The sequence below is a fragment of the Lepidochelys kempii genome, chromosome 1 (assembly GCF_965140285.1).
Source record: "Lepidochelys kempii isolate rLepKem1 chromosome 1, rLepKem1.hap1, whole genome shotgun sequence".
NCBI lineage: Eukaryota > Metazoa > Chordata > Testudines > Cheloniidae > Lepidochelys > Lepidochelys kempii.
Window position 1 is genome coordinate 108122077 of NC_136380.1, and position 13218 is coordinate 108135294.

A 13218-nucleotide genomic window follows, 5' to 3' on the forward strand; every position below is an offset into this window, starting at 1 on the left:
GAGATAGTGCAGTAGTAAGGACAGTATAAGAACCTATGTAGAATAGAGTTTAATCTAAAATATAGGCAGTATGTTTGCCACGAACTTTCAGAGCAAGAGATTATCATGCATTGTAGAAGGAGGAAAGCTTGTGTTTGATTTTGTAAACTGATATTTTCATGAAAAGAAACAGCACAAATGAAACCCAGTTAATTCTTCGCTATTATAAACTTTAGATTGTATTTGATTATTGTCTTTGCCTGAAAAATCACTAATAGAAACCCCTTTCTATTATTTCATCAGTTTTCTAGTGGGTTTAGGGTTTACTTAACATTCATGTTAAAATGCAATTTGATTAGTTGATACCAGGTTAGTGTGTGTGTAAGAGAGAGAAATACACTATTCAGTGAAAAGCTGACCGGCTGTTTATTTATATCAGGTGTTGAAACTAATATGAACTTGACAAGCAGAGAAGATCCCAACACATCAGAAATTGGATCAGAAACCCAAGATAAAAATGCAAACAACCATGGAACTGAATCGTCTAATCCACTGTCCACTTCCGTAACTGCTGAAAATGGAAATTCAGTCTCAAATGGTAAGCAGTTTTTAATATGAAAAACATTCTAACATAAAATTGCTGAAGTGGTTTTCTGAATGAGCTTTTTAAGATATAGTCAAACTCTAGAACGTTTTGAGTTGCAAAATATCAATCAAAAACTGGCTTAACTTGGTATTTATGACTTGGTAAGCCTGTCTTCAATAATAACTGAGTGTGAATGACACAGAATTGCCTTTGTTGAGGAATTTGTAGTTAGCTCACTAGCTCATATGAGTGGCGTGGGCAACTGAGAATTGAGATTTCTGCTCTTCTAATCAATGTAAAGTGCATTGAAAATGGAAAACATACTCTTCTCTTGGTACAGGTTTTCCTGCTAATTAAAGCTGAGTAACGTGTGGTTGTAAGTGGCACTGAAGAAACAATACAAATTTACAAGTACCTAGGCAGTGACAGCCAGGTCCTGCAAGGCACTAATTGCCCAAAACCCATTCATTTTAATCTATTTAGGACTTGTCTACACACAAAAGTTGTACCTGATAGTTAAATCAGTACAACCCCCTTAGTGTAGACACAGTTATATCATGATAAAGGTGCTCATACCAGTATAGCCCATTCCCGTATGGAAAGGAGAACATACTATACCACAGTAGGGCACGTCTATGCCAGTATAACTATCCACACTGGAAGTTGTATCAGTATAAATATTTCAGGGGAAAAATCACACCCTGAGCCAAAATAGATATACTGGTACAAAATCTATGTGTGGACTGGGCTTTAGATTCTTATCCATCTAGGGTTTTAGTAGTATTTTTTAATGGCCTGAAGGGATTGTAGAGGTCAGCACTTTACAGGATTGAGCCCTAAATCCCCAGATCTTTTAAATGGGCTTTTAATTTTGCTTACTATTGACAGTTAAGAAATGAAGTCACATCTTATATATTAAATGTACATGTCTGAATAGTTTATAAAGGGTTAATAAATTATTAAGAATTTCTCTAGTAAATGATTAATCAGTTGTTATAGTTTGCCTGTAACCATTTATAATGTCTATTGATGGGCTATAACCATCAATAACCCATACACTACTCACATTGATAACATGCTTATAACGTCTATTAATAATTTATCAACCCTTTTAAAATTATTAATAAATAGAACCTTAATATATAGTGTGACCAGAAAAGTGTAATGATTAGAGCGGATTGGGAATTTTCCAACCTTTTTGTTCATTCAAAAATGCTGATTTGCTGAAACTGAATTTTTTTGCAGAAACAGATCAATTTTGACAGAATGTTAATCAGGAGAGATGTGGAAGCTCCAAGCTCTAGAGCAGGAACAAGAGCATGGGTCTCCCACATCCTATGTGAGTACCCTAACCCCTAATTCACAGAGTCAATCTCTAGCATTCTGGTCCAACTAATATTTGATTATATATACAAGGTGGAACAGCTCCAGCAGAAGAGAATGAGAGAGAGACCCATCCCACTAGAGAATAGCCTGTTGCTTATGAAACTTACCTGGGAGGTGGGAGACGCATATTTAAATCTCTGCTCTGAATCAGTGATGAGTGCCCAAGTTATTGGCTATTACAGGGTGGGATGGGTGGGTCTCTCTGTCTGATTTTTTTATGAAAAAAATGGAAAGGTTTCAGTTTCTTTCCATAAACTGGAATGAAACCAAATTCCAAAACCTTATTTTATTTTTTTTACAAAACAGAATTCTTATTTTCCAGCCATAATGATGGTTACATCATTTAACAAATTGAAAAACCTCTGGAACACTTTGGAAGAAGGATTAAAGGAATCCATGATTCCAAAGATGATCTATTTAAAAAAAAATGTAGAAAAGTCCTTCAGTTATGACAGCTTAGCTTCTTCACTGTTTTAAAGTCTGTCTTTTCTTGGGTATCTTTGGAGAATGATGACATTTGAGAATATGCCCATAAGAATTATCCCATTTTAAAATATGGACTTACTTTATTCTTTTACTGCTCACCAAACTCTGCTACCTTTGTGGAATATAAGGCATAAAATGCACTATTAAATATATGATATTTAGACTATAAATAAAAACTACCAAGTACTGAGATGTACCAGCACTCTGATTTCCATAGTTAGAAGTAGAAATCCAGGTGAATACATTACTCATTTAATCAAACACTGAAGCAATTTCTTAAATAAAATCTTGTCCTTTGCTGTCATGAAGAGTGAAGTGACCATACCACTCCTCTGAAGCATGTAGTGTAATAAAAGAAATTTAAAGTTATTATACTCAAAAGACTAATCGTTTTGCAAGACTTTAATCTTACTTATGAAGGAATCTGATGAGTTCCTTAGAAAACCATTACTAAGCAGCTAAAAAGTCGACTGGCACAACCTCCTAACAGACGACTGCTGTATCACATTCAGAAGCTAAGTTGAATTAGTATGGAATTTTAATGGAAGTTTTTCATTTTTATATATTGTAATCCTCTTCCTTCTTAGTTTGTCTTCCTTCAGTGTTTGCAGTAACAGCATGGAACAGCAGAGTACCACAACAGAACTGTGACATTTCCTAAAGCACTAACCCTCCAGACCTACGTTCTTAGTTTAACAGGAAGAATCACATAAATGTTTCTCAACACAGACAATAAGCAGAAATTCCATCTTGCACTTCATGGCCTACAGCTGAAAGGTGCCAGGTCCTAATAATAAAAAAACAGAGTTCATGGAAGAAAGTGCTCAAGTACTGAAGAGTGGGCTAATATATCCAGGATCTTGATAGACTTCAGTGTATGGACTTGATAGACTCTCAGTGTATGGAAATTTACTGTTCATCCCTTCCAAATATTAATTAAAATGTGGTAGAAGAGAGCTGGGAATAACAAATTAAGAAAAATGATTAATTATAACCACTATGAAATAAACTGACTATACTGGGTGGGACATTCAGGTCTTTTTGTGAACTCGGGAGACAAATCCCCAAACTATGTTGCAGTCAGCCCCACCCTAGGAAGAGGCCCCTCTGATGGCTTGTCTTCGCTGGGAGAGCTAACTCAAGTTATAACACAAGGGTCACCCCTAATTCAAGTCCTAGCCACACACAAAACACATTAACTCGAGTTCCGTGATGTTGTTAATTCAAGTTGGCTGTCTCATCAGGCAGTGTAGGCTAGCATTCAAATTAGCACAGTTCATAAGCTGCTGACACAACCACTCTGTGCTGCTATCACAGGTTGAAGTGTTATTTTGCAGTGTGGCCACTCTTGAGGTAGGCTAGCTTGAGAGAAATTAACTCAAGTGTAGATAAGTCGAGTTAACTCTGCAGTGAAGACATAACCTAGGCTAAACAAGAGCTAGGCATGTCAAGTATTAATTTCCAACCAGGATTCAGTGGCAGCTCCAGAGGTTGCTTATTTAGGCCTGATCTACACTTAAAGGATTTGCCAACATAGCTGTGAGATTAGGAGTGTGAAAAAAAATCACATTTCTAACCGACATAACTATGCTAGCAAAAGCCCTACTGTAAACTCATTTATATCAGCAAAGATGTCTTTTTGCCAGAATAGTTTATTTTGTTCAGGGAACTGGTAAAAGCTAGTTTGCTGCTATAAGCTGCATCTCCGCTAGGAGGGTTTACCAGTACTGCTGTAAGAAAAAACCCTTTCCTGTGGAGACAAGGCATTAGAATCAATGCCATATGACAGGGGGTCTCTACCTTTTTTTGAGTCACACTCTCTCCTAACCTTTTTTTTTTCCTTGAAACGTCCTCCCCAAAATGGGACTTCCCAATGTAATCTAGATGAACAGGGGCCCTTAATATATTCATTCCAATAAAGGGAATTCTACTTTAAATAAATCATACCTTTGATCCTGCTGTCTAACTGTGAACAGGCTTGGAAAAGCACATACTTTTAAAAGCACATACTTTAATATCTATAATGTTTTCGGAGCAGTATTTCTCAATTTCATCATTGAAGAGTGCTAATGAGCGTTGCAACTGTGCATACCAGCTCACAACACTACTTGCTGGAATTTAGCCCAGGCACCCGTCCAACACAAAAGAGAGGTGACTGAGCCAAATTTGAATCAGTGGCATTGTGACCTCGTGAGTGAGTGAGAAGGCTCGCTGCACTGCCCGAGAAAGTTTGATGTGACCCCCACTTTCTCCCGGTTGAGAAACACTGGCATAGAAGAAAGCTGTGTTGAGAGAGAAAAGAGAGCTGTACTAACCAGAAAACTAGAGCAAGGAAGTCTCAGGAAATATAGGAGCCAACCTGTATGGATAGACTTCTGGGTTTCATATTTTTGAATTTAGTGCCTGTCAAAGTGTTTTGAAGGAGACAAATACGGATGCTTTTGTAAAGCTGGTGTTAATTTGGGTTAACCCAGAAGCTCCTCAATAAAATCCAACCCAGAGACCATGATTTGTGCTCAGACCTGAGCCTCTGGTTTAAGCAACTTTTGTTCTAATGGTTGTGTCCCTGCTAAACTGATGTTTCCAACTTTGTGCTGAATTAAGCAAAGGTCTTATTCAGTGCACAGCTGTGGTGTCCTAATATTTACCCAAGTGTATGTAAAGGAAACCTTTCAGAATGTAATCTACAACTCCATTAATCTTTCCAAACTCCACCAGCTCTCTGCTTTCCATGTCCATGCTGACGTACTTCTTTGAACTTCAGTGTACATGGAAACTGTGCTTATTTGATAAGACATCTTATCTAAGTACCTTACACAGAAATAAACAGATGAATCACTGATGCCTGGGACTTAGATCAAGGCTATCCTTTAACAGTGTCCTAATGTGTAAGATATACTACAATATTCTTTTCAAAAAACCATTAGTGGCTAAGAAAATATTTTTAGTTCATTTTGATGATGTTCTTGAATCACACCAGTATTTTACATTAGCTCTTACAGTGTCCACTCAAAATAGCATTATACATTATTAAAAGAATGTGGATGATTCTTTAATCATATGTGCTGAGATAAATCAGGAATAACTCCCCTTAAATCACTGAAGAGCCATCAGTATAGAACTGGTGTGAGATCAATATAGATTGTAGAATATTAGCTAATTTTTTTTAAAAAATTCTGATAATTTATCAATTACCTCTGTTTCACAAAAATTAATATCCACATACAGAAGAGTTGTTTTTTATCTGTTTAAAAAATCACCTCTGGTGATTGGGCAAGTAGAAGTTTGCAAGACAGAATGGTTCCCGGGCCATTTACACAAGCAAAACACTCAATGTATTACAAGTTCTCATTTTAGTTTATGCTTTATTACATTTTGGACCTCTGATTATTTCTCTAAAGATACCATGCCTTTTATATACAATGCACAAAAATTTGCAAAGAGTGCAGTGTACAAACATAATTTAGAGCTTGATTCTGGAGGAAAGGATGTTCTTATGGTGAAGACACTGGACTGGGGCTCAGGAGATCAAGGTGCTAAGCCCAGCTCTTCCACAGACTTCCTACATGATCTTGGAAAATTCATTTAGAGCCAGGTCTTGGCCCTCTGCTCTGTCCCCTTTGCACTGTTCCATGGGCACAAAGGGGATGGGAAATTGTTCTGAAAGGGAACCAGGGATTCCTCTGACATAGGGAGAATCCCTGACTGGTGTAAAAGCAGCATAATCTATATTGTAAGCTTTTCCAGCATCATTGTTCTCTCTGTAAAGTAGCACATACACCAACAGTATTGTTTGTAGCTGATAAGTTATAACAACAATTTATCTCTTGGAAAATTTCAGTAAGCCTGGGTATAGTAATATGTCATCATATTTGTGTCTTTTATACTCATTTAGTAAAAAATGTCAAGTGTTTTCAATCTCTGGCTGAAAGTCTGGCACTATATGAATGTCAGGCTATAAGTTAGTATTATTCTGCTTTAGGTTTACTGGAGGAAAATGAATATTCAAGACTGTCAGCCAACACTACAGCAAGCTCATCAAATCAAAGGCACAGGGAGAGCCACACTAGTCAGGTAAATATTTTAAAGATGGTCTAATATACACTGCTGAAATGAATAAGAATGCTCACAGAGACTGCATACTGCATACATTCCCTATTCACATGTTTGTGTTGGCTTTGAAAAATACAGGTTTCCCTTAAATTATTCTCTTTATATTAAGCCAAATACAATTATGAGTATACTTTTCAAGTTTTTTCATTGCAGAGATGATCTTCCTGGAGGTTTCTAATGCCACAATTCAAAGTTTATATCACTTTAAATTGCTGGTTTGTGAGGGTATAATTTTCAGGAAGACAATCTGACTCAGCAACCTGGGGGAAAGAGGACACTGATCTCTCCCAAGATACTCACTGTCGCACCAGAAAGACCTGAATAATAATCAGCTTCATAAGACAAAATGAATAATTATATAGTCTCTTCATGCAACAGTATTGAAGTCACTGAAAATATCATTAGGTACAAAAGGAGTATAAATATTGCACCTTAGTTACTTTAATATTTGTGTTTAATTAACAGAATTTAATATAAAGTATTACCAACATAAAATTAACTTTAAAGTACATTAAGTAAAACAAATGTGGGGGAAGAATGGTGAACTTGGAGTAATGTATTTTCTTCATTATTTTCTTCAGTATTTTATACAAAACCTGAAACACTTTGCATTCCAGTTTTTCAATTCTATTCAGGCATTAGGCCTTCAAGCCATTATTTTTACCTTACTTAACAGATAGAATTAGTATTTCCATTTGTAAGCCTCATATGTTTCATCCTGTCTTTTAAAAAAAAATAGAATTGTGAGCCAGGTTTTATCTGAGACTGTAAAAATCTTGCTGTAACTGCCAAATGAAGTCCAAGGGGAATATATGTTAGAGCAGAGAGGAGTTTCCTCATTAGTAAGATCTGATTAGACGATGCAATTTTCAAAATGTTGTACTAAAAGGTAAGGGATATGCTTTCTCTAAATGTATAAGATTTTTATTGTTAGTTTGTTTTTTATTTTTGGCAATCCAAAACAACTATGTGAAATCCTGGCTCTACAGTCAATGGGAGTTTTGTCCATGAGTTCAATGGGCCCAGCATGGCTGGCAGGTGAAGCCCCCCTAGGAGAGGCTAGCCCCCAGCTCTGCCTCTTCCCCCGCCCACCCCACAATCCAGAGCCCTAAGACCACCTGCCCCTCCCCTGCAGCTAAAGCCACGAATCCCCACTTGCTCGAAGGACCCCCGCGCTGGCCAGAGGCCTGAGTGCCCCCCGCCCTTGGTCAGAAGAGTTTTGGGCCAGCCAAAGCCCCGAACCTTCTCCCCCCCCTGCCACCGACCCAGCCAATGAGCCGCGGCCATTTGGCCCACTGCCGCCAGTGTAAGCCCCCTGGCGGGCCAGGCTGCTTTGTTTTCCTGTCGTATCTGCAGGTTTGGCTGATCACAGCTCCCACTGGATGCAGTTCACCGTTCCAGGCCAATGGGGGCTGCAGGAAGTGGTGCGGGCCGAGGGATGTGCTGGCCACCCTTCCCGCAGCCCTCATTGGCCTGGAACGGTGAACCGCAGCCATTGGGAGCTGTGATCAGCCGAATCTGCGGACACGACAGGTAAACAAACAGGCCCAGCTCACCAGGAGGCTTACCCTGGCGGGCCGCAGGTCAAAGAGTGCCAATCCCTACATTATATGATCACAGCCAGCTGCCGGATAACATAGCAACAGAGTGGGAAATGCTCAGTTCTGTGCTCTCAGGGTAGCCACCAACCTCACCGTCAGCCATTGGTATTTCTCAAGTTTCCCCCTTACTGTCACAGTAAAAATCATAACAAAAGGAAAAAAGACAGGAGGCCAGCCTGCTGCCTGTCTGCTTTTCTCTCTTCCTCGCCCCTTGACCAGCTGCCACCCCATTTGGCTGAGCGATTGTCCTCATGCCCTTGGCCAGAGTATTTCCCTTTGTGACGCTGAAACGTGCCCCAGCGTGCAGACCTTGAAGCTGGGCCCAGTGGCAGAAGGCGATATAGAGGCTTTCGCTAGGGCATGCAGGCAGGGGTGGCCTTGCTGGCTATTTGTCGCTTTGGGGGTGAAAATCAGCACTGTGGGGTGTGAACAGAAGTTGCCATAGAAGGAGGAGGTGAGGAATGTGCTGGCCGGGCAAAGCATTTCTTTCTCCCCATTCAGAAGGCATCGCCTTCCGCATCGGGGAATCGAAGTCCTGTCTCCCGCGTGACAGGCGGGGATACTCATCACTATAATGGCAAGGAATGGGGCGGGGCAGGACAAGGCATGACACTGCTATGTCTGGCGTACACCACACCATGGGCTCCACCGGGCAACAACACCCCTTGCTCTCTTCTCCTTCCTAAAGGCTTTGGCCTGTCCCTCCTCACATGCGGTTGCCCATCTCACTGTGGTCCAAAGAAGTTTTTGATATGCCCTATGCAGGTTCCAGGGTCACTGAGGCAGTGCTACTCAGCTTCCTGGGTCCATCAGTAACCTCCCTGTAGTCTAGAGAGACTACTGATGAACCCAGGAAGTTGAATAGCACATACTGCCTCCTCAGCCGCCCTGGAACCTGCATGGGGCATAATAAAGCAAAAACTGCCCCCCCCAAATCCCGCAACCAGGGGTCCGGTGGCAGCGCCAGGGGAGGGCAAGCCTCTCCTGGCCTAATTTACCCACTGCCCCTGGGGGCCAGGATTTCACTCTTAGTATCACAGTCAGTCTTGAAAAACAACGGGTTCTGCCAGGCCCTACATAGGTATGCAATCTGGGTGGTCTAAAGATCCTCATTCTTTTCTATTCCCCGTGCAAAGGCTCTGGCAATCGCAGTATTTAGTCTCAGAGCGCAAAAACTATGGCATGCTGGCACTCAAAAACAACATTAGCCTCTCCAAAAGTGTTGCTTAGGCCCTATCCTTCCCCGCCCTGAGCAACCACCAGAGTTGCTCTGGTACAGGTGGCCACATACCTTGCACCCTATAATAAGGTTGTGCAGTAGCCACAATCTCCAGAGCTTCACAATGTATTGTAGTTGCTTGAGGAACAAAGCCACCGATTCTCAAAGGTATTTAGGCACCTAACTCCCCTTAATTCCAGTGGGATTTAGGCACAGAAATACCTTTGCAGATCTGGGCCAAAGATTGCAGTATCCACCACATTGCCTACAGCAGAAGTCTGTGCCTTACAGGTATAACCAACTCCAAAAAAGAAAAGAGATAATCGAAATCAAGATTCTTATCTTTTTAAAAAAATCAGAAGAAAACTTTCTTCTTACAGCAGAATATCTCCAGAAATCATATATGCTGATTTGTCAACAGGAAGTAAATTCTTGAGTGGTTACTCCAGATTTTACTTCTCTCTTTCCCATTCCTTAGTTGGCATTCCTGAAGATTTATGTAAGATAAATTCACAAGGGCATATACTTGTAATGAACACAGATATCATTTTTAGAGCAGTGTCGACCCCTGCACACTAGGCCATCTCTTTGTAAAAGCTTTGTTATTTGTTCATGTAACAGTACAGAAATCACTGTAAATATCAGTTGTTACAAAAGGAGAGTAAATGTTGCACCGTGGTCACTTTGAAATTATTGTTTAATTTATGCTACTTCATGTAAAGTGGTTAAGGAATGTAAGGTAATGTTGCTGAAGTGCACTTCCTATAAACAAAAACACTAAAAATCAAGGAACTCACCGGTTAACGCAATGTTTACATCCACACCAAACACAAATGCCTTGCCACCCAAATATCATAAACTTGAACACACTCACCGAAGTCTTGTCTCCAAAATAAATTCCATTTCATGTTCTCAAAACTCATACCTACAAGTGCAATCTTAAATACAACTTCAGTAAGATGAAGATATCTTACCTCTACCACAGAAAGTGGGCTTGCATTTTATGCTTTTCCAATAGAATCTGCTCTAATGAATACCTGCATCCCAAAATGTCGCTACAGTTTTGCTACCAAGAAAAGAACTCCTGAAAGAAATCTGTGTTCATTTTTCTCAGCAGAGAGATGAGAAAATTCACATTGTGAAAAGCATTCCTCATTATGAGTATGCTATGAAATGTATTTGACAATGATTTGTTTTAATTACAATTGGCATTTCTTAGCACACTGCTGGTGACATTAGCAATATGAGAGCCTAGGGTAAGTCATTTTACCATGCTTCACTTCATTAGCCTCACTTTATCACTTAACAGCAATTCTTTTACAGACATGTAATCAGACAAAGATTGTTGCACAGATCTGTAAAGATCCTAATTGCTATATAGGAAGAGGCATACATGGGACTGAAACAGAGTCTTGGCAGATGCTCTGTCACTTCAGCTAAAGGAAACTGATTCATTAGCCTGCAGGGTCTTTTTATACTTACGCTTTTTTAAATCTCGTACTGAGAATTGCTTCTAGAGGTGAGAAGAGTTAATTTCACTTATGTCACACAATCTCATGACTCTGATATATCACAGATGAAGTTATAGTAATGTGGCTCATGGTACATTCTACACTCAGTGCAACAAAAACACACATATACACACATTAAAGAGCAAATTTCAAGTCCTTTTACAGGAGCATAACATGTAAAGCACCAGAGGCTTTTAATTTTAAATAATAATGAAGATTTCATATAATTCAGAATTAGCACCAAATATCCCATAGAATTAAAATCAGTTACTCAGATGATTATCCCTAGTGCTGGTTGACAATTTTTGACAAAAACTGTTTTAATTGAACAATAGGGTTTTGACAATAATTTCGTTTTCATCCAAATATTTTTGATTTTGTCAAAAATTTAAAATGAAAAATTTTGACAGGCCATTTCACATTTAAGAATTGTCAGAAAAATCCCACTTTCTCTCTCTCTCACACACACTGGAAAAGAGGGAGAAAATTTAAAAATAGGAGAGTGGAAAGAAAATGAATTTCACCAAAAGAAAATGAATTTCAAAGTGAAATTTTGTTTCAAAATGTTTTATCAAAAATGAATTTTCTTCAAAAGAAATGAAAAATATTTCTTTAAAAAAACCTCACAAAACATACTTACCTTTTTTCAGCCAGCACTAATTACTTTACTTTACAGTACTAGTTACCTTTACTGCCCTTTTACAGTTCTGTGACTGCATGGTCATAAGTTTCCAGGTTCAGTAGAATATATACATAGCAAGTGGATGCCAGATAAAAACAAATGCCTCATGCCTTTAAACTGGGTCTGGTGCGGTAGCATTAATCTCATCCTTCTTGCATCCCTAAACAATATGGTGGGCTGGATTGGGTGTCATAGATCTGAGGATCAGTGGTCCAAAGGAGAGGCCAGTAACAGACTGGTGAGAAGGTGTTCCATGTGGGTGAATCTACTCAGATACTACATCTTTTAAAAAAATATGTGTTAATGCACAACAATGAGGATTTTTTCCCTAATTGGGGATTCAAGATTCCATTTAGTCTAATCTTTTATTTAATAGAAAAGCTTTCTAGCCCATTCTGTTGCAAAGATAAGCTTTCAAAATATAAACTAAAGCTGTACAGTAAAGCTACTCTTGAAGAAAATGATTTTTTTCATTATGTCCAAGTCTGCCATTCCAACAAAAGTTTTCCTGTGCTCAAGCTCGTCAGAAGACGGGATCAGATCTGTCAGTCACAGAAGAGAGATCTGCCTCTCCCTTCTAGGTAAACCCCTAATTTCCTTCTGGGAAAAAACCTAATTTGTTCTGCCTCTTGGCAGCTTCAACATGCAATCTCCAGTCACTGCTGTTTTGAGACAGAGCACTGGAATCTCTTCCTTTCTCAGACTTAACTCAAAATTTCTTTTATCTTAACCTATTCTCCTTTTCAAGTGAATTCTTGGTAGATATTTTGGGCCTTTCAGTGGTGCGTGGCTCCACGGTATAGAGCTCCCATCCTACTCTAGGCACCTTGGCAAGGGGCACAGAAGCTCTCCAAAATGGAGGAGAAAGCCAAAAGATGCTTCCTCTTCTCAGTTACCTTACAGCCTTATTTAGATGGAAATACTGCTGCCTCTGCGATAACATACTCTGAGGGACCAGCCCTGCACAGAGCAGCATCATGATCGGGGTGTGCAAGGTGAGATTTATGTATTCTTTTCAGTTTAGTGACATTTCAGGAACTGATCCCAAAGCACAGTTATTGAAAAGTTAACATTATTAAGCACAGGGAATCTAAGAAACAAACATTCAAAGTGGGAGAGCTTCAACAGGAGAGTCCCCCCCATAAAATGTTGGCTGGGTTTTTGGATATAAGGAGTCCACTGCTGCCTCCTGCTCCATGAATGATACCTAAGTTCCCCTGTGAATCTAGCTCAGAAAACCAAAACACTTAGTTCTGATGATGTCAAAATGGTTCATTTTAATATTTCCGAATGTCTTTCACTTCATTCAAAACAATTAGCCAAAATCGACACAACGTCACAAAATGTTTCATTCAACCTAGATCTGCATTTTTCTGCACACACAAAACAAAAAAAGTTTCATCCAGAAAGTTTTGCCAAGTACTACCAGGCACCCTGCATTAAAATGAAGGTGGGCTGGCCTTTCTGATTTTTTTCCCTATACAATTGTGAATTGTTTGTCTGTATTTTTAATATAATTGTTATTACCATTTTCTACCCTGATCTGTGGCTTGGGAGATGAAGAGAAAGAGACACAGTGGAGAGGAAAGAGCAGGCTGGCTAAAAGTTTCCATAAAAAGTGGCATGGACAGTCTGTAAAGTAGATGAGGGGAACA

At 39.4% G+C, this 13218-nt stretch overlaps 1 protein-coding gene across 6 annotated transcripts in view; it reads left to right on the forward strand.

The window, feature by feature from the left end:
* The window catches only part of MYO16 (myosin XVI), a 610604-nt gene that overhangs the window by 574198 nt on the left and 23188 nt on the right, over positions 1-13218 (forward strand). For 5 of the 6 annotated variants that reach the window (XM_073349543.2, XM_073349529.2, XM_078853553.1 and 2 more), the window contains 2 exons: positions 419-577; positions 6420-6511. In XM_073349543.2, coding sequence (XP_073205644.1) covers positions 419-577; positions 6420-6511 — 251 coding nt within the window. The remainder of the gene's footprint in view (positions 1-418; positions 578-6419; positions 6512-13218) is intronic. The other variant, XM_078853554.1, reaches the window with a different exon arrangement.